The following is a 25,185-nucleotide window of genomic DNA, read 5'->3' as shown; positions in this document are numbered from 1 at the left end:
GCCTACCGTTGGGTGTAGTTTAAAGTAAAGGCCTGGCCTACCGTTGGGTGTAGTTTAAAGTAAAGGCCTGGCCTACCGTTGGGTGTAGTTTAAAGTAAAGGCCTGGCCTACCGTTGGGTGTAGTTCAAAGTAAAGGCCTGGCCTACCGTTGGGTGTAGTTTAAAGTAAAGGCCTGGCCTACCGTTGGGTGTAGTTTGAAGTAAAGGCCTGGCCTACCGTTGGGTGTAGTTTAAAGTAAAGGCCTGGCCTACCGTTGGGTGTAGTTTAAAGTAAAGGCCTGGCCTACCGTTGGGTGTAGTTTAAAGTAAAGGCCTGGCCTACCGTTGGGTGTAGTTTAAAGTAAAGGCCTGGCCTACCGTTGGGTGTAGTTTAAAGTAAAGGCCTGGCCTACCATTGGGTGTAGTTTAAAGTAAAGGCCTGGCCTACCGTTGGGTGTAGTTTAAAGTAAAGGCCTGGCCTACCGTTGGGTGTAGTTTAAAGTAAAGGCCTGGCCTACCGTTGGGTGTAGTTTAAAGTAAAGGCCTGGCCTACCGTTGGGTGTAGTTTAAAGTAAAGGCCTGGCCTACCATTGGGTGTAGTTTAAAGTAAAGGCCTGTCCTACCATTGGGTTCTTTTGGAACAGCACATCTGGTGCTTGATGCATTTTTTTTGGGGGCCCGGTGGCTGGGGCCCGGTGGTGATGCAAGGGCTGGGGCCCGGTGGTGATGCAAGGGCTGGGGCCCGGTGGTGATGCAAGGGCTGGGGCCCGGTGGTGATGCAAGGGCTGGGGCCCGGTGGTGATGCAAGGGCTGGGGCCCGGTGGTGATGCAAGGGCTGGGGCCCGGTGGTGATGCAAGGGCTGGGGCCCGGTGGTGATGCAAGGGCTGGGGCCCGGTGGTGATGCAAGGGCTGGGGCCCGGTGGTGATGCAAGGGCTGGGGCCCGGTGGTGATGCAAGGGCTGGGGCCCGGTGGTGATGCAAGGGCTGGGGCCCGGTGGTGATGCAAGGGCTGGGGCCCGGTGGTGATGCAAGGGCTGGGCTCTGTTTGTGCTTCTTTAAAAAGAAGTCCGATATCTCTCCCTTTCTTGTCATGTTTAATTGACCCTATGCAAAAATAAGACTGTCTATGGTTACATCTAAGCATCCAATTACCCACATTTTAGTCCAATTATCATGACTGTACCTTAAAACTACTACCAGTCTAAGTAACTATTAGATAACGGCTAGCCCTACTCTGCAGTAAGTAACTATTAGATAACGACTAGCCCTACTCTGCAGTAAGTAACTATTAGATAACGACTAGCCCTACTCTGCAGTAAGTAACTCAGCTAGCTATAATTTTACACCTTGATGATAGCAAACGGGCTATCTGCAAACTGTGGTAATCGTTTGAGTAACATTAACAGATTAATAATAACAATTGTTTGTTTTGAGTTGAAGTACGAAAATCTGAGTTAATGGATTTCAAATTGCTGAATGTTAACTTGCTGAACACTGACAGCTGTAGCCTACTAGTTACCCCACATTAGCGCGACATTCATATACTGTAATTTACGACACTGCACTGTATATGCGTGTATTACTAGCACAGATGTAAACAATGTTAGGCTAAATTGGGAACCGATCTCTTATCTGATTAACTCTGTTAACTTTAGGCCTTTGGCTCCAGACAGTTAACTTACAGTGACTCAACTTTCGTAAAAGTTGTTAAGGAAACCTAAACCCGATGCGAAATCTTAACTTACTTCAAATATGCTTTCGCCAATCGCGAAAGGAGCTTGTGGAGCTGTGGAAATATTATCTTTGTTACGCTCGCCCCTATGAAGAGGGAACGCAACACCCTGCTACAACTCAACATGAAGTGAAAGAGGTATATGGACTGTAGATGTGAGTAAGGATGACAAGACAGAATTGACCATTTACTAGGAATTTATTCCTTCACACGGTAATATGGGGAAAAGGCTGGACGGAACCAAAGCAAAGAAAGTAAATATCAAAGCCCCCTCTCCTCTCTAACCTGCCTACCCACTACTTACCATCACCTGGTGCACTAACCAAAATACAGGGGGTGGTCCGCCCAGGTCTTACCTACTAGTGTGCCTAGATAGTGAATATTGTAGCGACCCACAGACAGCTGTGTTTTATGTGTTAGGCTAATAGGTGGTTGTGTTGTACTTACCAGTACCCAGTGTTCGCGGGGTCCGACATGCCAATCAACCTGCTATCTGCCAATCACGGGAATGCCTGGAATGTTCTGATGCCGGGCACCCTGGCGGTTGGCGGAGTGGCGTGGAGGGGGGGTTGGGCAGGGGGATGGAGCATCGGAAGTTAAGACCAGGTTTAGCCTTTGTTCTCTCTCCTACGTCTGGGTTTCACAAGAGAAGGTCACGGTTGGTTTGTGGGGTATCTTTAATTTATTTGGCGTGGGCTACGGCCAGACAGTAGCCTGTGTAAAGTTGGGTTAATTAACCGTCAATTCTTAAACTCAACCCTCTGTCTGGACAATTGTTCCTTTATGATCTAGTCAGGTCATTACAATATATTACAGGTATATGTATGCCTGCGGGCCTCTTGCCTAAGCACTCCCTAGGTGCCTTCCCCTTCCTCCCTGGGAACAAATGAAAGAATATTACAAACCACTTCACAACAAAACTGGGAAAAAAACTAACTCAGGACATTAAAGAAGCTCTCTCTGAGCAACAAACTAACACAGGACATACCAAATCTCTTAGCAACAACCCAACATGATATAAGCATCAGCCTCCTCTCTCTCAGCGAAAGTCTCTCTCAGCAAAAAAATACATCTCTCCTGAACAACAGAACACTGGCTTTTATAACTGGAGAAGGAGTCTAGTGGGATTCAGCTGTAACTTGACGAGGGGGCGGGGTCAGCTCCAATTAGCCGTGGAGTCGACCAATCAGCTGCTTGGGAGATTTCAGGTAGCCATCTCCTAAAACACACACTCAAATACACAAACTACAACACAGAAACTAGGGAACGGAACATTCTTCTGTATGTTCTTCTTCTTCTGTATCTAGCAACCAACATTAATATTCTCTCTTCCTCGATTTGAAAAGTGTGCCGCCGAAAGTCAAAATAAATGCTTCTTTCAACAAGAGGTGAAATGAGATGTCAATCAGCATTAAACTGCCAGTAGCGAATGACATATTTGGGACACCCCTCTGGTTCCGCCCCTGGTCCTTATTGAACCTCAGATTGTTGTTCTTGTAGCTGGTGCTATGCTGCACCGCTGTAACTCTGCGTCGTGTGTGGTTGATAGACTATAAACGTGGACTTTGGAGATCAGGTAGTTTTAATCAAGCAGAACTGACTCTCTGCATCCAAAAGGAAATAAAACATTTGTAGAGCACATCTGTTCTGAGAATCGTCGCCTCTTTCTACAACAGATACACAATAGGAGGGACTGGGATCATTCGAGGAGCTAGCCATCGTTCACACATAGAATAGCCTGCTAATACCTTAGCTAGCTATTAACCACATGTTGAATTCAGAATGTTGATATCACCATAAAAAGTACAATTACAAGTGCATCTTAACAATACATTCCACTTATGAGTAACCTCTAAATATACATCATTATTCATGAACAAAACACTGTGTGTATGACTTTGTACTTAAAAGAATCAAACTTTTCTGAAGACAGAAAAAGCGTGCCTACCTCTCTCAGTGCATCAAAATGACTTGAGCACGCCGGGCAAAACGTAAGTACACACTCCCCTTCTCCCAGGATGCAGGCATGCATAACAAATCAACACAACATATTGATATATGAACCTGGTGAAATTCACATAGTACTTTAACAACTGTTACATTTACATAGTCATTTTTCCATGTCCGATCCCTCACTGTCCTGGAGATTAATCTCATAATCACTGGACGCGGTGGTTCTCCCCATCTCTCAGCCTACCCCGGCTGTCACGGATCCGTCTGGAACTTTCATTGCGAACACCATAAGTGTGCCCCCTATTCCCACTGATTGTATGTGCCCTTTATTCAACATGTTGGGGTTTATTATTCTTACAATGTCCGTTGGTGCGTGTGAGCACCTGTGCTGTGTGTTTTGGGCTTTCGTGCCATTGTGGATTGCCAGATGATTACGGGTCTCGTCCCGTGTGACAATCGTTGTGCGTGTGTGTATTTATTCAAGGTACTCCTCGCTCTTTTGTTTGGGTTTCAACCCAGTGTTTTTGTTACGTGTTTGTTTGGTCTTTGTCCCCGTGCTTTTACACCGCACGGCGTAATTTGGGCAAAAATAAATAAATCATTCATGCCAACGTGACACAGAGAACCTGCAACAACATTTTGCTCAATCCCCTGACTATTGTCCTGCAAATGTCCTTCACTTTTGCTTTGATGTTCTCCTCAGCTCTTTCTGCGATTCCGTAAATTCGAAGATTCCATCTCCGACCCTACGGGTCTGTCTCGTTTACCATTTACTCCATTTCAGTGAGTTTCTTCTCTTGCTTTGCAACCTGAGTTTTCAATGTTGCGTTCTGCTGCTTCAGATTTTTTACTTCCTCAGAATTCAAATCAATCGCTTTCTTCAGGTTAATGATGCAGACAGTGTTATTTCACCAAGTCCTTGTTGTCATCTGCGCTCTCTGATTTTAGCAGCGAGGATACGGATGATGTTGTCCTGTAGCTGGCTCAGTGATGGTTCGCTTCTCAGCCTCTTTGGAAGTTGCTCCCAGGTTGGGCTATTCGGGTATGACTGCAAGCATATGCATGAGTTTCAGCAAAAGCTATTTCCTCCTTGGAAGTCTCACATCCAATATCTCAGCAACAGTTTGGTTATGATCTTAATCCATACTGCTAGCAATGCAGGTGTTAGCGATGGCTTGATTAATGACAAAATTATTCAAAATAGCTACATTGTATAGGTATATTGTGTTTGTTGCAGCTGCAGCCTAAAATGATTAATGTGAGAACCGCTATTGTTCCTCAGCTATAAATGTTACCTCTCATGCTGCCATCAACGTGTTGAGTTTGTCATGACGTATACAGATCTATGCAAACAACGTCAGTTTATTGACCGAAGAGAGGAGGCTGGGCTTGGTGAACTTTTCTCTCTTGGCAGTGTCACTTGAGCGAGTGTCGTGACATACATACCATACCGAATCTTCGATTTTCAACTTTTTGAACAAACCGTCAGATCTGGACTAAAATCCTTCTTTTGAACATGAGGTAGGTGAAATAGCCTTCTAGAGCACTGTGCCCTGGTTAATATGAGATGTGGATCTCATCTTTTTCACTTACACCAGGAAGCTACTCTGAAAATATAGTTTACCAATCTATCAATTACTTCACAATGGAAGAAGTTAAACAGCACTAAAGCTACCCTTAAATATGCACTGTGCAGAAATTGCTCATGGTTGCTAAAATTATCATAGTTAACCTAATTTTAGTGTATGTAACAGAACAAACAGTCATTTATGTAGATAGATAGATCATTGTACCATCTACACCCTTGTGAAATATATATTTCCATAACTAAATATTGTATTTTCAGCTGTTTGAAGCGGGTTTACAAAACTGAAAGTAAAAGACAAACTAATCTTATGAACGGGAAGCATAGAAATAGCACACATAGACCAGCTCTACTGCTTCTTAGATTTGCTTTCAAAGAGAATGAAAGATCTATGACTCACATTTCTATGTGAATTTGGTGCGGTCCCCCAAAAGGCTTTAAGAAAAATATAGTTTACTTAACTGGAGTTACTTTTAAAAATGAGTTTGCTACATCCAAATACTTAGTTAAGAATGAGTTTGCTACATCCAAATACTGAGTTAAGAATGAGTTTGCTACATCCAAATACTTAGTTAAAAATGAGTTTGCTACATCCAAATACTTAGTTAAAAATGAGTTTGCTACATCCAAATACTTAGTTAAAAATGAGTTTGCTACATCCAAATACTTAGTTAAGAATGAGTTTGCTACATCCAAATACTTAGTTAAGAATGAGTTTGCTACATCCAAATACTTAGTTAAAAATGAGTTTGCTACATCCAAATACTTAGTTAAGAATGAGTTTGCTACATCCAAATACTTAGTTAAAAATGAGTTTGCTACATCCAAATACTGAGTTAAGAATGAGTTTGCTACATCCAAATACTTAGTTAAAAATGAGTTTGCTACATCCAAATACTTAGTTAAGAATGGGTTTGCTACATCCAAATACTTAGTTAAGAATGAGTTTGCTACATCCAAATACTTAGTTAAGAATGAGTTTGCTACATCCAAATACTTAGTTAAGAATGAGTTTGCTACATCCAAATACTGAGTTAAAAATGAGTTTGCTACATCCAAATACTGAGTTAAAAATGAGTTTGCTACATCCAAATACTTAGTTAAGAATGAGTTTGCTACATCCAAATACTTAGTTAAGAATGAGTTTGCTACATCCAAATACTGAGTTAAAAATGAGTTTGCTACATCCAAATACTTAGTTAAGAATGAGTTTGCTACATCCAAATACTTAGTTAAAAATGAGTTTGCTACATCCAAATACTTAGTTAAAAATGAGTTTGCTACATCCAAATACTTAGTTAAGAATGAGTTTGCTACATCCAAATACTTAGTTAAAAATGAGTTTGCTACATCCAAATACTTAGTTAAGAATGAGTTTGCTACATCCAAATACTTAGTTAAAAATGAGTTTGCTACATCCAAATACTTAGTTAAGAATGAGTTTGCTACATCCAAATACTTAGTTAAAAATGAGTTTGCTACATCCAAATACTTAGTTAAAAATGAGTTTGCTACATCCAAATACTTAGTTAAAAATGAGTTTGCTACATCCAAATACTTAGTTAAAAATGAGTTTGCTACATCCAAATACTTAGTTAAAAATGAGTTTGCTACATCCAAATACTTAGTTAAAAATGAGTTTGCTACATCCAAATACTTAGTTAAGAATGAGTTTGCTACATCCAAATACTTAGTTAAAAATGAGTTTGCTACATCCAAATACTTAGTTAAAAATGAGTTTGCTACATCCAAATACTTAGTTAAAAATGAGTTTGCTACATCCAAATACTTAGTTAAGAATGAGTTTGCTACATCCAAATACTTAGTTAAAAATGAGTTTGCTACATCCAAATACTTAGTTAAAAATGAGTTTGCTACATCCAAATACTTAGTTAAAAATGAGTTTGCTACATCCAAATACTTAGTTAAAAATGAGTTTGCTACATCCAAATACTTAGTTAAAAATGAGTTTGCTACATCCAAATACTTAGTTAAAAATGAGTTTGCTACATCCAAATACTTAGTTAAAAATGAGTTTGCTACATCCAAATACTTAGTTAAAAATGAGTTTGCTACATCCAAATACTTAGTTAAAAATGAGTTTGCTACATCCAAATACTTAGTTAAAAATGAGTTTGCTACATCCAAATACTTAGTTAAGAATGAGTTTGCTACATCCAAATACTTAGTTAAGAATGAGTTTGCTACATCCAAATACTTAGTTAAAAATGAGTTTGCTACATCCAAATACTTAGTTAAAAATGAGTTTGCTACATCCAAATACTTAGTTAAAAATGAGTTTGCTACATCCAAATACTTAGTTAAAAATGAGTTTGCTACATCCAAATACTTAGTTAAGAATGAGTTTGCTACATCCAAATACTTAGTTAAAAATGAGTTTGCTACATCCAAATACTTAGTTAAAAATGAGTTTGCTACATCCAAATACTTAGTTAAAAATGAGTTTGCTACATCCAAATACTTTGTTAAAAATGAGTTTGCTACATCCAAATACTTAGTTAAAAATGAGTTTGCTACATCCAAATACTTAGTTAAAAATGAGTTTGCTACATCCAAATACTTAGTTAAAAATGAGTTTGCTACATCCAAATACTTAGTTAAAAATGAGTTTGCTACATCCAAATACTTAGTTAAAAATGAGTTTGCTACATCCAAATACTTAGTTAAGAATGAGTTTGCTACATCCAAATACTTAGTTAAAAATGAGTTTGCTACATCCAAATACTTAGTTAAGAATGAGTTTGCTACATCCAAATACTTAGTTAAAAATGAGTTTGCTACATCCAAATACTTAGTTAAGAATGAGTTTGCTACATCCAAATACTTAGTTAAGAATGAGTTTGCTACATCCAAATACTTAGTTAAAAATGAGTTTGCTACATCCAAATACTTAGTTAAAAATGAGTTTGCTACATCCAAATACTTAGTTAAAAATGAGTTTGCTACATCCAAATACTTAGTTAAGAATGAGTTTGCTACATCCAAATACTTAGTTAAAAATGAGTTTGCTACATCCAAATACTTAGTTAAGAATGAGTTTGCTACATCCAAATACTTAGTTAAAAATGAGTTTGCTACATCCAAATACTTAGTTAAAAATGAGTTTGCTACATCCAAATACTTAGTTAAGAATGAGTTTGCTACATCCAAATACTTAGTTAAAAATGAGTTTGCTACATCCAAATACTTAGTTAAGAATGAGTTTGCTACATCCAAATACTTAGTTAAAAATGAGTTTGCTACATCCAAATACTTAGTTAAGAATGAGTTTGCTACATCCAAATACTTAGTTAAAAATGGTCTTATGCAAATCTGGAATGTCATTGAATACAAATTGCAAGAACAGATCACTATTGGGTCATATGTTACCACAAGGTAATTTAGCCTATTTAAAAACTTTTTAAAAGTGAGAATTTGGCACTTGTGACGGTGAAAAAGGAAATGATTGCCTATGTCAACCAAGTATTGTGTAATTCCAGTAGTTACCTACACCCCTAGATGGCAAAAAAGTAATCAACTTCTGAAAACACTACCTAGATTTGAATTTGTTCAACTACCACCAAGCTACTGCTAAAATGGAGCTAAAGTACTAGTTGAAGTGCATGTATCTACTCTCCTTTATGTATCCACCGCAGTACGGGATCTGGTCATGTTTCTTTCCCAACGTTTATATGTTATTGGTAAAGATTTGTTGCAATAAAAAAACTAATCATTTCCTGAATATTTTGTTCTGAAGGTACAATTGCAAGGCGCGTCTAGCTCTGGTCCAGGTGCGTCTTCTAGCTCTAGTCCAGGGTGTAATGCACATGCATGTAGTATTTTCCATGTCAAGAATCAGAAAGTCAACTTCTGACATTTTAAATTCAGTGTCACAATAAAAGCTTCTGAAAGTTCATTTTGATAACTGACAGACCGTAGATCTGAACACAGGAAAGCGACAGGAAGAGGCACCAATCGAAATTGCACTCAACGCAGATTTTTGCGGTCGATAGGATAGATGTCTCGGGGGCAGTTTCTGTGCACCTTTGCATGCGCTGCTGCTCACGCAGGGTGTGACCATGTCAAGCAGAATGTGAACTGTTGGAAAATATGAGTTCAGCTTCTGTTCTGAATCAGGGTCAACGCTACTGCCACTGCTGTTTCAGTGGAAAACGTGACTGACTACAATGACTTCATCAGCGAAACGTTCTGAGATGTATAGCCTCTAGGCCAGGGGTCTGCAACAGGCGGATTTTATTTTTACATTTCTCTTTATGCCTTTATTTATGCTCAATTTGCAGTGTGTTCATTATTTTCCGTCCCCTGACCATTTGCTCTGACAGCTGAATCTAGTTACATACCCCTGCTCTAGGCTTTGTGCATCACACCTGGAGACGGAACAGATACCTCTTTCCCAAACCATAGTAAATTATAAATACTCCGATTCAATCAAGCTGTCAAAAACCCAAACCTGTCCTCACCTTAAATATTGTATTAAATGACTCAGGTTTCATTACACCAATGTAACCATGTAAAAACACAGAACTTCTGATGGTTGGTTATCCGTCTATGTAAAAACACAGAACTTCTGATGGTTGGTTATCCGTCTATGTAAAAACACAGAACTTCTGATGGTTGGTTATCCATCTATGTAAAAACACAGAACTTTGTAAAAGAGCTGGAATGTTGTGTACCTGAATATTGTAGTTGCCCCTAGACTACCTGAGGCCAGCCAGCTTTCACACATATCATAAACTTGAACTTTTATAACTCTGGACTGACTGTATGGTTTCTAACCGAGAATTTATAAACCTGGACTGTGTGCCTGCATGATGTGTCCCAAATGACACCCTTCACCCTATATAGTGCCCTTCTTTTGCACTAAATAGGGAATAGAGAGCCATTTGAAGACATGTATGCCTACAATCAAGACACATATTAACATTAAATGAGGATATGTTGATGGTTTGGTTTCCCATCAGGGAGAGTCGAGTTTGTATTTCCACTGAACTCGCATCACGTCCTCCTCCTCCCCACTAGTGCTACTAGATAACAGACTATACTGCTGGTAAATTACTGCTACAGGTTCAGAAAAGTCCCTATGAGCAGAGTAGCTGTAGGTGGCACGGCACGTTGACTCAATAGCCTTTACATTTTAAATTCATTTGCCAAAATGACTACATCAAATCAAGCTTTATTAATACAGCACATTTCAGACATGGAATGCAAAACTAACAAAACACAATGAAAATAAAAGCTGAAATAGTTACTACACAACAAACAAATAAGATAAACAAAAGAATGACACAAACTGAACAACTAAAAAGCACGCTAAGGAAAAGCAAAGCTAAAAAGGTGTTTTAAAATCCCTTTTAAATATGTCCACAGTTTCAGCCCCCCTCAGGTTCTCTGGCAGGCTATTCCAGAGGCTGGGGGCATAGTAACTAAAGGCTGTCTCTCCATGCCTCTTGGTCCTTGGCTTTGGGATAGTTAAAAGGCTGTCTCTCCATGCCTCTTGGTCCTTGGCTTTGGGATAGTTAAAAGGCTGCCTCTCCATGCCTCTTGGTCCTTGGCTTTGGGATAGTTAAAAGGCTGCCTCTCCATGCCTCTTGGTCCTTGGCTTTGGGATAGTTAAAAGGCTGTCTCTCCATGCCTCTTGGTCCGAGGCTTTGGGATAGTTAAAAGGCTGTCTCTCTATGCCTCTTGGTCCTGGGCTTTGGGAAAGTTAAAAGGCCAGAGGACCTGAGGGACCTACTGGGTACATAACTTAAAGCATGTCTGATCATGTATTGGGGTGTATAATCATGGATTGAGTTGAAAACCAATAGAAGAATCTTCAAATTAATTCTAAAACTCGCAGCCAGTGCAGAGACCTTAAAACTGGTGTAATGTGTCCTCTCCATCTGGTCTTGGTCAGTACCCTGCAGCATTCTGTATGTTTTACAGTACAGAGACCATTAAACTGGTGTAATGTGTGCTCTCCATCTGGTCTTGGTCAGTACCCATGCTGTAGCATTCTGTATGTTTTGCAGTTGACCAATGGCTTTCTTGGGTAGACCAGACAGGAGAGCATTACAGTAGTCAAGCCTGCTTGTAATGAAAGCATGGATGAGTCTCTATCATCCTGAGAGAGAAACGGCTGCACCTTGGAGATGTTCCTCAGGTGGTAAAAATGCTAATTTGGTCACATTCCTAATGTGGGATTTGAAATTTTGTAAAGAATCTAAAATAACTCGTTTTTTTTTACCTGGTGTTTTATCTTTATTTCCGGTGAATTAAAATGTGTGGCCAGCTTCTCTCTCTGTGCTTTGGCTCCAACAATAAGCACCTCGGTCTTGTCTTGATTTAGCTGGAGGAAGTTGTGAGTATTTCAATCACTAATACTGTCTAATAATTTATCCGTGGAGCTGAAATCCTCTTGTGACACAGACATGTAAAGTTGTGTATCGTCTGTGCAAACTCACCACATTTAGATGTGGAGGAAAGCTCACTTTGCTGGGGTAGGATTTATCAGGCCATCAATGGTCAAGAAGAGCACTCAAATTATTCTCATTAGTGATCGTTATAAAATGACCCCATTTGGCATTTCTAGTTGCTCTCAGAATATCATAGTGGACCTGCAACTTTGACTTTCTACACTTCTGCTCTGTCTTTCTGCAATGTCTCTTTAATTGATTAGTTTCCTCGCTCATATAAGGGGCTCTCCATTTGGATGTGTCCTTTTTCAACCTTAATTGAGCTATGGCATCAATGGTAGTCTAGTGGTTAGAGCATTGGACTAGTAACCGAAAGGTTGCAAGATCAAATCCCCGAGCTGACAATATAAACATCTGTCGTTCTGCCCCTGAACAGGCAGTTAACCCACTGTTCCTAAGCCGTCATTGAAAATGAGTAATTTGTTCTTAAATGACTTGCCTCGTTAAATAGGTTAAGGTTAAAAAAAATTACTATTAAAGTTATCAACTAAATCATCACAGGAGGAAGGCAGAATAGGTGGTGGAGTATTGTTCACTAAATAAAATCTGTAGCAACTTCAGAGGTCAGACAGCGTTTCTTAATAATGTGTTTCTTAATAATGCGTTCAGTATTACCCTGTGCTATGGGCAACAAGGTAGTAGAAAGCAACATCAACAATAGAGGATATGTCAATAGAAAGCCCCTTGGTAATAACCAGATCCAGAATATGGCTGTGGTTATGGGTGGGCCCAGTAGAAAACCCCTTGGTAATAACCAGGTCCAGAGTATGGCTGTGGTTATGGGTGGGCCCAGTAGAAAGCCCCTTGGTAATGACCAGGTCCAGAGTATGGCTGTGGTTATGGGTGGGCCCAGCAGAAAGCCCCTTGGTAATAACCAGGTCCAGAGTATGGCTGTGGTTATGGGTGGGCCCAGTAGAAAGCCCCTTGGTAATAACCAGGTCCAGAGTATGGCTGTGGTTATGGGTGGGCCCAGTAGAAAGCCCCTTGGTAATAACCAGGTCCAGAGTATGGCTGTGGTTATGGGTGGGCCCAGTAGAAAGCCCCTTGGTAATAACCAGGTCCAGAGTATGGCTGTGGTTATGGGTGGGCCCAGTAGAAAGCCCCTTGGTAATGACCAGGTTCAGAGTATGGCTGTGGTTATGGGTGGGCCCAGTAGAAAGCCCCTTGGTAATGACCAGGTTCAGAGTATGGCTGCGGTTGTGGGTGGGCCCAGTAGAAAGCCCCTTGGTAATAACCAGGTTCAGAGTATGGCTGTGGTTATGGGTGGGCCCAGTAGAAAACCCCTTGGTAATGACCAGGTTCAGAGTATGGCTGTGGTTATGGGTGGGCCCAGTAGAAAGCCCCTTGGTAATGACCAGGTTCAGCGTATGGCTGTGGTTATGGGTGGGCCCAGTAGAAAGCCCCTTGGTAATGACCAGGTTCAGAGTATGGCTGTGGTTATGGGTGGGCCCAGTAGAAAGCCCCTTGGTAATGACCAGGTTCAGAGTATGGCTGTGGTTATGGGTGGGCCCAGTAGAAAGCCCCTTGGTAATGACCAGGTTCAGAGTATGGCTGTGGTTATGGGTGGGCCCAGTAGAATGCCCCTTGGTAATAACCAGGTTCAGAGTATGGCTGTGGTTATGGGTAGGCCCAGTAGAAAGCCCCTTGGTAATAACCAGGTTCAGAGTATGGCTGTGGTTATGGTTGGGCCCAGTAGAAAGCCCCTTGGTAATGACCAGGTTCCGAGTATGGCTGTGGTTATGGGTGGGCCCAGTAGAAAGCCCCTTGGTAATGACCAGGTTCAGAGTATGGCTGTGGTTATGGGTGGGCCCAGTAGAAAGCCCCTTGGTAATGACCAGGTTCAGAGTATGGCTGTGGTTATGGGTGGGCCCAGTAGAAAGCCCCTTGGTAATGACCAGGTTCAGAGTATGGCTGTGGTTATGGGTGGGCCCAGTAGAAAGCCCCTTGGTAATAACCAGGTTCAGAGTATGGCTGTGGTTATGGGTGGGCCCAGTAGAAAGCCCCTTGGTAATGACCAGGTTCAGAGTATGGCTGTGGTTATGGGTGGGCCCAGTAGAAAGCCCCTTGGTAATGACCAGGTTCAGAGTATGGCTGTGGTTATGGGTGGGCCCAGTAGAAAGCCCCTTGGTAATGACCAGGTTCAGAGTATGGCTGTGGTTATGGGTGGGCCCAGTAGAAAGCCCCTTGGTAATGACCAGGTTCAGAGTATGGCTGTGGTTATGGGTGGGCCCAGTAGAAAGCCCCTTGGTAATAACCAGGTTCAGAGTATGGCTGTGGTTATGGGTGGGCCCAGTAGAAAGCCCCTTGGTAATAACCAGGTTCAGAGTATGGCTGTGGTTATGGGTGGGCCCAGTAGAAAGCCCCTTGGTAATGACCAGGTTCAGAGTATGGCTGTGGTTATGGGTGGGCCCAGTAGAAAGCCCCTTGGTAATGACCAGGTTCAGAGTATGGCTGTGGTTATGGGTGGGCCCAGTAGAAAGCCCCTTGGTAATGACCAGGTTCAGAGTATGGCTGTGGTTATGGGTGGGCCCAGTAGAAAGCCCCTTGGTAATGACCAGGTTCAGAGTATGGCTGTGGTTATGGGTGGGCCCAGTAGAAAGCCCCTTGGTAATGACCAGGTTCAGAGTATGGCTGTGGTTATGGGTGGGCCCAGTAGAAAGCCCCTTGGTAATGACCAGGTTCAGAGTATGGCTGTGGTTATGGGTGGGCCCAGTAGAAAGCCCCTTGGTAATAACCAGGTTCAGAGTATGGCTGTGGTTATGGGTGGGCCCAGTAGAAAGCCCCTTGGTAATGACCAGGTTCAGAGTATGGCTGTGGTTATGGGTGGGCCCAGTAGAAAGCCCCTTGGTAATGACCTGGTTCAGAGTATGGCTGTGGTTATGGGTGGGCCCAGTAGAAAGCCCCTTGGTAATGACCAGGTTCAGAGTATGGCTGTGGTTATGGGTGGGCCCAGTAGAAAGCCCCTTGGTAATGACCAGGTTCAGAGTATGGCTGTGGTTATGGGTGGGCCCAGTAGAAAGCCCCTTGGTAATAACCAGGTTCAGAGTATGGCTGTGGTTATGGGTGGGCCCAGTAGAAAGCCCCTTGGTAATAACCAGGTTCAGAGTATGGCTGTGGTTATGGGTGGGCCCAGTAGAAAGCCCCTTGGTAATGACCAGGTTCAGAGTATGGCTGTGGTTATGGGTGGGCCCAGTAGAAAGCCCCTTGGTAATGACCAGGTTCAGAGTATGGCTGTGGTTATGGGTGGGCCCAGTAGAAAGCCCCTTGGTAATGACCAGGTTCAGAGTATGGCTGTGGTTATGGGTGGGCCCAGTAGAAAGCCCCTTGGTAATGACCAGGTTCAGAGTATGGCTGTGGTTATGGGTGGGCCCAGTAGAAAGCCCCTTGGTAATGACCAGGTTCAGAGTATGGCTGTGGTTATGGGTGGGCCCAGTAGAAAGCCCCTTGGTAATAACCAGGTTCAGAGTATGGCTGTGGTTATGGGTGGGCCCAGTAGAAAGCCCCTTGGTAATGACCAGGTTCAGAGTATGGCTGTGGTTATGGGTGGGCCCAGTAGAAAGCCCCTTGGTAATGACCAGGTTCAGAGTATGGCTGTGGTTATGGGTGGGCCCAGTAGAAAGCCCCTTGGTAATGACCAGGTTCAGAGTATGGCTGTGGTTATGGGTGGGCCCAGTAGAAAGCCCCTTGGTAATAACCAGGTTCAGAGTATGGCTGTGGTTATGGGTGGGCCCAGTAGAAAGCCCCTTGGTAATGACCAGGTTCAGAGTATGGCTGTGGTTATGGGTGGGCCCAGTAGAAAGCCCCTTGGTAATGACCAGGTCCAGAGTATGGCTGTGGTTATGGGTGGGCCCAGTAGAAAGCCCCTTCGCACGGCTCTCTGCCTTCGCCTCTCCCGAGTCCGTATGGGAATTGCAGCGATGAGACAAGACTGTAACTACCAATTGGATACCACAAAATTGGGATGACCACATTTTCTGACCGTCTCCAATCTATTAGAATGGTAGGAGATAACAGTTTGAATAAACTGGCGGAGTTAAAGGAACATAAATAAGGTTACTGACAATAACCATAGCCTGTCTGAAGTATGTCCTGGGATATGTGTCCTGTCTGAGGTATGTGTCCTGGGATATGTGTCCTGTCTGAGGTATGTGTCCTGGGATATGTGTCCTGTCTGAAGTATGTTCTGGGGTATGTGTCCTGTCTGAAGTATGTCCTGGGGTATGTGTCCTGTCTGAAGTATGTTCTGGGATATGTGTCCTGTCTGAAGTATGTTCTGGGATATGTGTCCTGTCTGAAGTGTGTCCTGGGGTATGTGTCCTGTCTGAAGTATGTCCTGGGATATGTGTCCTGTCTGAAGTATGTCCTGGGATATGTGTCCTGTCTGAAGTATGTTCTGGGATATGTGTCCTGTCTGAAGTGTGTCCTGGGGTATGTGTCCTGTCTGAAGTATGTCCTGGGATATGTGTCCTGTCTGAAGTATGTCCTGGGATATGTGTCCTGTCTGAAGTATGTCCTGGGATATGTGTCCTGTCTGAAGTATGTCCTGGGATATGTGTCCTGTCTGAAGTATGTTCTGGGATATGTGTCCTGTCTGAAGTATGTTCTGGGATATGTGTCCTGTCTGAAGTATGTCCTGGGATATGTGTCCTGTCTGAAGTATGTCCTGGGATATGTGTCCTGTCTGAAGTATGTCCTGGGATATGTGTCCTGTCTGAGGTATGTTCTGGGATATGTGTCCTGTCTGAGGTATGTTCTGGGATATGTGTCCTGTCTGAAGTATGTTCTGGGATATGTGTCCTGTCTGAAGTGTGTCCTGGGATATGTGTCCTGTCTGAGGTATGTGTCCTGGGATATGTGTCCTGTCTGAAGTATGTTCTGGGGTATGTGTCCTGTCTGAAGTATGTCCTGGGGTATGTGTCCTGTCTGAAGTATGTTCTGGGATATGTGTCCTGTCTGAAGTATGTTCTGGGATATGTGTCCTGTCTGAAGTGTGTCCTGGGGTATGTGTCCTGTCTGAAGTATGTCCTGGGATATGTGTCCTGTCTGAAGTATGTCCTGGGATATGTGTCCTGTCTGAAGTATGTTCTGGGATATGTGTCCTGTCTGAAGTGTGTCCTGGGGTATGTGTCCTGTCTGAAGTATGTCCTGGGATATGTGTCCTGTCTGAAGTATGTCCTGGGATATGTGTCCTGTCTGAAGTATGTCCTGGGATATGTGTCCTGTCTGAAGTATGTCCTGGGATATGTGTCCTGTCTGAAGTATGTTCTGGGATATGTGTCCTGTCTGAAGTATGTTCTGGGATATGTGTCCTGTCTGAAGTATGTCCTGGGATATGTGTCCTGTCTGAAGTATGTCCTGGGATATGTGTCCTGTCTGAAGTATGTCCTGGGATATGTGTCCTGTCTGAGGTATGTTCTGGGATATGTGTCCTGTCTGAGGTATGTTCTGGGATATGTGTCCTGTCTGAAGTATGTTCTGGGATATGTGTCCTGTCTGAAGTGTGTCCTGGGATATGTGTCCTGTCTGAGGTATGTTCTGGGATATGTGTCCTGTCTGAAGTATGTCCTGGGATATGTGTCCTGTCTGAAGTATGTTCTGGGATATGTGTCCTGTCTGAGGTATGTTCTGGGATATGTGTCCTGTCTGAAGTATGTTCTGGGATATGTGTCCTGTCTGAGGTATGTTCTGGGATATGTGTCCTGTCTGAAGTATGTTCTGGGATATGTGTCCTGTCTGAAGTATGTTCTGGGATATGTGTCCTGTCTGAAGTATGTCCTGGGATATGTGTCCTGTCTGAAGTATGTTCTGGGATATGTGTCCTGTCTGAAGTATGTCCTGGGATATGTGTCCTGTCTGAAGTATGTCCTGGGATATGTGTCCTGTCTGAAGTATGTTCTGGGATATGTGTCCTGTCTGAAGTATGTTCTGGGATATGTGTCCTGTCTGAAGTATGCCCTGGGATATGTGTCCTGTCTGAAATATGTTCTGGGATATGTGTCCTGTCTGAAGTATGTCCTGGGATATGTGTCCTGTCTGAAGTATGTCCTGGGATATGTGTCCTGTCTGAAGTATGTCCTGGGATATGTGTCCTGTCTGAAGTATGTTCTGGGATATGTGTCCTGTCTGAAGTATGCCCTGGGATATGTGTCCTGTCTGAAGTATGTTCTGGGATATGTGTCCTGTCTGAGGTATGTCCTGGGATATGTGTCCTGTCTGAAGTATGTTCTGGGATATGTGTCCTGTCTGAAGTATGTTCTGGGATATGTGTCCTGTCTGAAGTATGCCCTGGGATATGTGTCCTGTCTGAAGTATGTTCTGGGATATGTGTCCTGTCTGAGGTATGTCCCGGGATATGTGTCCTGTCTGAAGTGAAACGTCTATGATTTTTCTACCTTTGTGTACCAATTCAGGATACATCACTATGAAGAGAACTGTGTTCTGGTCATGATGTGTTTGTCCTACATTTTTAATCTCAGCCCCCGTCCACGCAGGAGGCCTTTTGCCTCTTGGTAGGCCGTCATTGTAAATAATCATTTGTTCTTAACTGACTTACCTAGTTAAATAAATCAAACATTCATTTCCATATTTATGCATTTCTGTGTACTACAGATCAGCGACCATGATGTAATTCTGTTACCGGGTGGAAATCCACTTACTGCAGTTCAATAACCAACAGATTTTGGTGCCACCCCATTGTTTATACATATAGACATCTTTGAATCTTAACTCAGAGAAGATATTTAGGAGTTTTGGGAAAACGTGCCCACAGAGGGGAATTTTACCATCATTCTGTTACATCTGCACTGTTGGAGAAAATGTGTTTTTGTCAAATGTTCATTGTAAATTGTTCAAAGTAGTCCTTGTGCATGGAGTTGTATGGTTTGTTGAACTTTGAAATCATTGGTTTTAGCTCGGCATACTTTTAAAGTGAAAAAACCTGTCATTCTGTTACTGTAGAATTGCCCTCATTCTTTGCTAGCAGGATGTTGTGTGTTGCCATAAGTTACCTGTGATGTTGATTTTGGCAGGCTGTGTGTTGCCATAAGTTACCTGTGATGTTGATTTTGGCAGGCTGTGTGTTGCCATAAGTTACCTGTGATGTTTATTTTGGCAGGCTGTGTGTTGCTGGGACTTGACAGGAGCTGATCCTCCAGTGGCAGACAGAATGATGCTGCCCACTCCCTGTTACTCAACCACAGCTACTAACAGGTAGGCCTACATGCTACAGTATGTCCTACTATGGGGCATTTCCATGTAAAAGGACACATGGGCACCAACATGTGAAATTCATAGGAGCTTGTCAAATGAAAGATAAGTCAATTTTTGGGGCTAAATTAAGGCATACAGTGCCTTGCGAAAGTATTCGGCCCCCTTGAACTTTGCGACCGTTTGACACATTTCAGGCTTCAAACATAAAGATATAAAACTGTTATTTTTTTGTGAAGAATCAACAAGTGGGACACAATCATGAAGTGGAACGACATTTATTGGATATTTCAAATATTGGATAAATCAAAAACGGAAAAATTGGGCGTGCAAAATTATTCAGCCCCTTTACTTTCAGTGCAGCAAACTCTCTCCAGAAGTTCAGTGAGGATCTCTGAATGATCCAATGTTGACCTAAATGACTAATGATGATAAATACAATCCACCTGTGTGTAATCAATTCTCCGTATAAATGCACCTGCACTGTGATAGTCTCAGAGGTCCGTTAAAAGCGCAGAGAGCAGCATGAAGAACAAGGAACACACCAGGCAGGTCCGAGATACTGTTGTGAAGAAGTTTAAAGCCGGATTTGGACACAAAAAGATTTCCCAAGCTTTAAACATCCCAAGGAGCACTGTGCAAGCGATAATATTGAAATGGAAGGAGTATCAGACCACTGCAAATCTACCAAGACCTGGCCGTCCCTCTAAACTTTCAGCTCATACAAGGAGAAGACTGATCAGAGATGCAGCCAAGAGGCCCATGATCACTCTGGATGAACTGCAGAGATCTACAGCTGAGGTGGGAGACTCTGTCCATAGGACAACAATCAGTCGTATATTGCACAAATCTGGCCTTTATGGAAGAGTGGCAAGAAGAAAGCCATTTCTTAAAGATATCCATAAAAAGTGTCATTTAAAGTTTGCCACAAGCCACCTGGGAGACACACCAAACATGTGGAAGAAGGTGCTCTGGTCAGATGAAACCAAAATTGAACTTTTTGGCAACAATGCAAAACGTTATGTTTGGCGTAAAAGCAACACAGCTCATCACCCTGAACAACCCATCCCCACTGTCAAACATGGTGGTGGCAGCATCATGGTTTGGGCCTGCTTTTCTTCAGCAGGGACAAGGAAGATGGTTAAAATTGATGGGAAGATGGATGGAGCCAAATACAGGACCATTCTGGAAGAAAACCTGATGGAGTCTGCAAAAGACCTGAGACTGGGACGGAGATTTGTGTTCCACCAAGACAATGATCCAAAACATAAAGCAAAATCTACAATGGAATGGTTCAAAAGTAAACATATCCAGGTGTTAGAATGGCCAAGTCAACGTCCAGACCTGAATCCAATCGAGAATCTGTGGAAAGAACTGAAAACTGCTGTTCACAAATGCTTTCCATCCAACCTCACTGAGCTCGAGCTGTTTTGCAAGGAGGAATGGGAAAAAATGTCAGTCTCTCGATGTGCAAAACTGATAGAGACATACCCCAAGCGACTTACAGCTGTAATCGCAGCAAAAGGTGGCGCTACAAAGTATTAACTTAAGGGGGCTGAATAATTTTGCACGCCCAATTTTTCAGTTTTTGATTTGTTAAAAAAGTTTGAAATATCCAATAAATGTCTTTCCACTTAATGATTGTGTCCCACTTGTTGTTGATTCTTCACAAAAAAATACAGTTTTATATCTTTATGTTTGAAGCCTGAAATGTGGCAAAAGGTCGCAAAGTTCAAGGGGGCCGAATACTTTCGCAAGGCACTGTATATCCATTTTTCAACCATTTTCCATCGTAATAATTTAGCAAAAGTGTTTAATTTAAAATGATATTAGAATACATCAATACACAATGTTGAGGTAAAGCACCCTGACAACTAATATCAACATTTAGTTTGGATAAATTACTTGCCTTCTGTAAGTTTGAGAAACATTGCCCATACTATTACCAAAAACCAGCGGCGCAACTTTGGTTTTAGAAATGGGGGGACATAATTATTATTTCTTTTTTTATCCAGTCAGATAAACACTCCAAACAGCCTGACCGCTCGGAGGCGTCCACATGATCCTAAAGCAAACCTTTGCCTTGTTTTGTATCACATTCCAATGATAAAACTGGCGGGGACAGAAATGCCACATACTGTTTCTTGAAGATATTTTCTAATTTCTCTCCTTCATGAAGAGGAAGGATAATGAAAGTTTACAGAAATAACAAGGTAGACCTACCAATTAGTTATAGTATTTTTACTGATATCAAGTTTTATATCAGTGCTGTCACTAAATTGGTAACGGAATTACTGAAACATTTGTCGGGGAGAGTGGGGTAAGTTTAGCCAAAGGGTTAGTTAATTCACCACTTGTTTCTAGGAAACCATGTCACCATTTCATGGAGTCTGAAGGAAGACACCAAATGGAAAAAGTGTTAAGCAAGTCGGTCCAAAAACACAGATTTTTTACAAAGTCAAATACATTTTACGCAGCTTTTTTTTGAAAGATATCACGTAGTAGAACTGCATAAGTGTTCCTCTCCACTTTCTGGAGGATGAGTTTTGAAATCAGTGGAATTAGAGTATGATAGCTAAGGAGATGGACAATATTCTGCCGTTTGATTGCAAATGAATGAATTAGGCCCTAATCTATGGATTTCACTTTACTGGGAATACAGATATGCATTTGTTGGTCACAGATACCTTTAATAAAAAGATAGGGGTGTGGATCAGAAAACCAGTCAGTATCTAGTGTGACCACCATTTGCCTCATGTAGCGTGACACATCTCCTTTACATAGAGTTGATCAGGCTGTTCATTGTGGCCTGTGGAATGTTGTCCAACATGCTCAATGGGTGACATGTCTGGTGAGTATGCAGGCCATGGAGGAACTGGGACATTTTCAACTTCCAGGAATTGTGTACAGATTCTTGCGACATGGGGCCGTGCATTATCATGCTGAAATATGAGGTGATGGCGGCTGATGAGTAGAACAACAATGGGCCTCCGGATCTCGTCACGGCATCTCTGTGCATTCAAATTGCCATTGATAAAATGCAGTTGTGTTCGTTGTCCATAGCTTATGCCTGCCCATATCATAACCCCACCTCCACCATGAGTCACTCCGTTCACGACGTTATCATCAGAAAACCGCTTGCCCACACAATGTTATACACCTGGTCTGCGGTTGTGAGGCCGGTTGGCATTCTCTAAAACAGCGTTGGAGGTGGCTTATGGTAGATAAATTAGCATGAACTTATCTGGCAACCGCTCTGGTGGACATTCCTGCAGTCAGGATGCCAATTGCACACTCCCTCAACTTGAGACGTCTGTGGCATTGTGTTATGTGACACAACTGCAAGTTTTTTTGGCCTTTTTATAGTCCCCAGCACAAGGTGCACCTGCGTAATGATCATGCTTTTTAATCAGTTTATTGATATGCCACACCTGTCAGGTGGATGGATCTAGGCAAAGGAGAAATGTTCTCAAATTTGTGTATAACATTTGAGAGAAATGCACTTTTTGTGTGTATGGAAAATTTCAGGTATCTTTTATTTCAGCTCATGAAGCACTTTACATATTGAGTTTATATTTGTGTTCAGTGTAGATGGTTTTACGATTGTTCTATATATCCGTTAGGGTCTCTATAAGCTTCAATATCAGGTCCTAAACATGGCATGAAAGTGCATCCTTGTAGCTGTGTGGGCTAATATAGTCAACCTTCTTTCCTTGGGGTTAGTGGAACCAATGGCCACCATACTCCATTCAAATGATAATTACATAGTATTTTTGTAACGTGTCATGCAAATGAACTCAAGATGGTGCGTTTTTATTGTTCCAGAGCAGACCTCATCATGTCCCGTGTATACAAATGTAAAACAAGCAGGGGTCTAGCACCCCTTGAGTTTCTTCAGACAACAGGAAGTGAGAGATGGGAAGAAGTCTATATGAGCAGCAGCAAGGGATATCTTTTTTTGACAATGACACTGAAGAGGTACATTTGACAAAAAAAGATGAAGGAAAAAGGAAACCGCACACTGCTCTTGATAGTATCCCTGATATTTAATAAGCTTACGTATCGTACTACGTATTCGTCGGAGCTTTTGTGAATTTCTTACAATTTGCACCCTTATGTGGACCTCGCCGCACCCACATCTGTGAAAATCTAACGGTAGAAATGAGTAGAGAGTAGCAGATGAACACAAGGTCTGATAACATGGAGTCTGAGCTTGATAAACATATCAAGAATCTCACAGACCAGTTTGATGGGCTGGAAACAACATCTCTGTCCCATACAACTGGTCAAGAAATGAAAGGGTAATTGATATTGAACAGAGAGATACCACACCCCCATTCCATGAATTACACTTTGACCTTACACTTCAAACAACCCTCATCAATTTTGGAATGAAATCAATAAACTTTGACGGAAAAGTCTTGTGATAATTCCCATGGAAATCATACTGGAAAATGCTGAATTTGAACATACAAAGAATTGTGTATTAGATAAGTGGGAGAATGATTTTGCTAACCTGTTTTCAGGGAACAATATAGCATCTGTGTTTGATGACTTCTTAAATGATACTTGTAACTTAAAGAATTGGATGGGAATTAAGATGAATAGGGCTGGATACACCTGAATGCAAAATGTAACATGGAGGAAGTTAGAGGCTGTTGAGAAAGCAGAAACAAGAGAAGCATCAGGAATACAGGAGCTTCCAGGTGAGGTCATAAAGTATCCTAGGTTACTGCAGACTCTAGTCTTTTTCTTCCTGTCAACTTGGTACAGAGTCATCATTAACCCAATCCCAAAGTCATCAAAGAATGATCCAGGCTCCCTTTCAATTACAGAGGCATCAGTCTTATTAGCAGTCTGCGGTTATACTCTGGCATCAGTCTTATTAGCAGTCTGCGGTTATACTCTGGTATCAGACTTATTAGCAGTCTGCGGTTATACTCTGGTATCAGACTTATTAGCAGTCTGCGGTTATACTCTGGTATCAGACTTATTAGCAGTCTGTGGTTATACTCTGGTATCAGTCTTATTAGCAGTCTGTGGTTATACTCTGGCTTCAGTCTTATTAGCAGTCTGCGGTTATACTCTGGCTTCAGTCTTATTAGCAGTCTGCGGTTATACTCTGGTATCAGACTTATTAGCAGTCTGCGGTTATACTCGGGCATCAGTCTTATTAGCAGTCTGCGGTTATACTCTGGTATCAGACTTATTAGCAGTCTGCGGTTATACTCGGGCATCAGTCTTATTAGCAGTCTGCGGTTATACTCTGGTATCAGACTTATTAGCAGTCTGCGGTTATACTCTGGTATCAGACTTATTAGCAGTCTGCGGTTATACTCTGGTATCAGACTTATTAGCAGTCTGTGGTTATACTCTGGCTTCAGTCTTATTAGCAGTCTGCGGTTATACTCTGGCTTCAGTCTTATTAGCAGTCTGCGGTTATACTCTGGCTTCAGTCTTATTAGCAGTCTGCGGTTATACTCTGGCTTCAGTCTTATTAGCAGTCTGCGGTTATACTCGGGCATCAGTCTTATTAGCAGTCTGCGGTTATACTCTGGCTTCAGTCTTATTAGCAGTCTGCGGTTATACTCTGGCATCAGTCTTATTAGCAGTCTGCGGTTATACTCTGGTATCAGACTTATTAGCAGTCTGTGGTTATACTCTGGTATCAGACTTATTAGCAGTCTGCGGTTATACTCTGGCTTCAGTCTTATTAGCAGTCTGCGGTTATACTCTGGCTTCAGTCTTATTAGCAGTCTGCGGTTATACTCGGGCATCAGTCTTATTAGCAGTCTGCGGTTATACTCTGGCTTCAGTCTTATTAGCAGTCTGCGGTTATACTCTGGCATCAGTCTTAGCAGTCTGCGGTTATACTCTGGCTTCAGTCTTATTAGCAGTCTGCGGTTATACTCTGGCTTCAGTCTTATTAGCACAGTCTACAAGTTGTCCTCTGGTATCTTAAACAACAGGTTGACTCAGTATTTGGAAATGTCAGGTTTCCTTGTAGACGAGCATAACGGGTTTTGTAAACTCAGGGCTGGTGTCGTGCAAATAACCATACTCAGTCAATATAATATACTCAGTCAATATTAAATGAATAATTATTTCTCCAGCTTGCAAGCTTTATGCATCAAACTTAGATGCATAAAGTACAGGTCTGAAGTGGGCTCTATCGGGGCAGTCCCATTACTTCTCTTATATACTGCTTACGTAGGATGGTTCATAGGATTGGTTCTTGCATGTGATTGGCACGT

At 42.2% G+C, this 25,185-nt stretch overlaps 2 protein-coding genes across 7 annotated transcripts in view; one reads left to right on the top strand and one right to left on the bottom strand.

Annotated features, from left to right (window-relative positions):
• Positions 1-597: 597 nt before the first annotated feature.
• LOC116376680 (cornifin-B-like) lies at positions 598-1,071 on the bottom strand. Its single transcript, XM_031838019.1, has one exon. The coding sequence runs from the start codon at positions 1,069-1,071 to the stop codon at positions 598-600; it is 474 nt and encodes a 157-aa protein (XP_031693879.1).
• Positions 1,072-3,196: 2,125 nt separating this feature from the next.
• Positions 3,197-25,185, top strand: part of LOC109880614 (adapter protein CIKS) — a 98,095-nt gene continuing 76,106 nt past the window's right edge. Inside the window, exons 1-2 of one of the 6 annotated variants that reach the window (XM_031838126.1) lie at positions 3,197-3,702; positions 18,840-18,934. In XM_031838126.1, coding sequence (XP_031693986.1) covers positions 18,891-18,934 — 44 coding nt within the window. In that variant the 5' untranslated portion in view covers positions 3,197-3,702; positions 18,840-18,890. Of the gene's footprint in view, positions 3,703-5,046; positions 5,186-18,838; positions 18,935-25,185 lie in introns of those variants that run through there. The other 5 variants (XM_031838124.1, XM_031838128.1, XM_031838123.1 and 2 more) reach the window with 5 other exon arrangements.

The sequence above is a fragment of the Oncorhynchus kisutch genome, linkage group LG13 (genome assembly GCF_002021735.2).
Source record: "Oncorhynchus kisutch isolate 150728-3 linkage group LG13, Okis_V2, whole genome shotgun sequence".
Classification (NCBI taxonomy): domain Eukaryota; kingdom Metazoa; phylum Chordata; class Actinopteri; order Salmoniformes; family Salmonidae; genus Oncorhynchus; species Oncorhynchus kisutch.
The sequence above is the reverse complement of the archived record's forward strand: the minus strand, read 5'-3'. Positions and strand labels throughout refer to the sequence as shown.

Excerpts from the sequence above, each read along its gene's own strand:
- LOC116376680 (XM_031838019.1), bottom strand. The coding sequence starts at position 1,071 with ATGACAAGAAAGGGAGAGATATCGGACTTCTTTTTAAAGAAGCACAAA.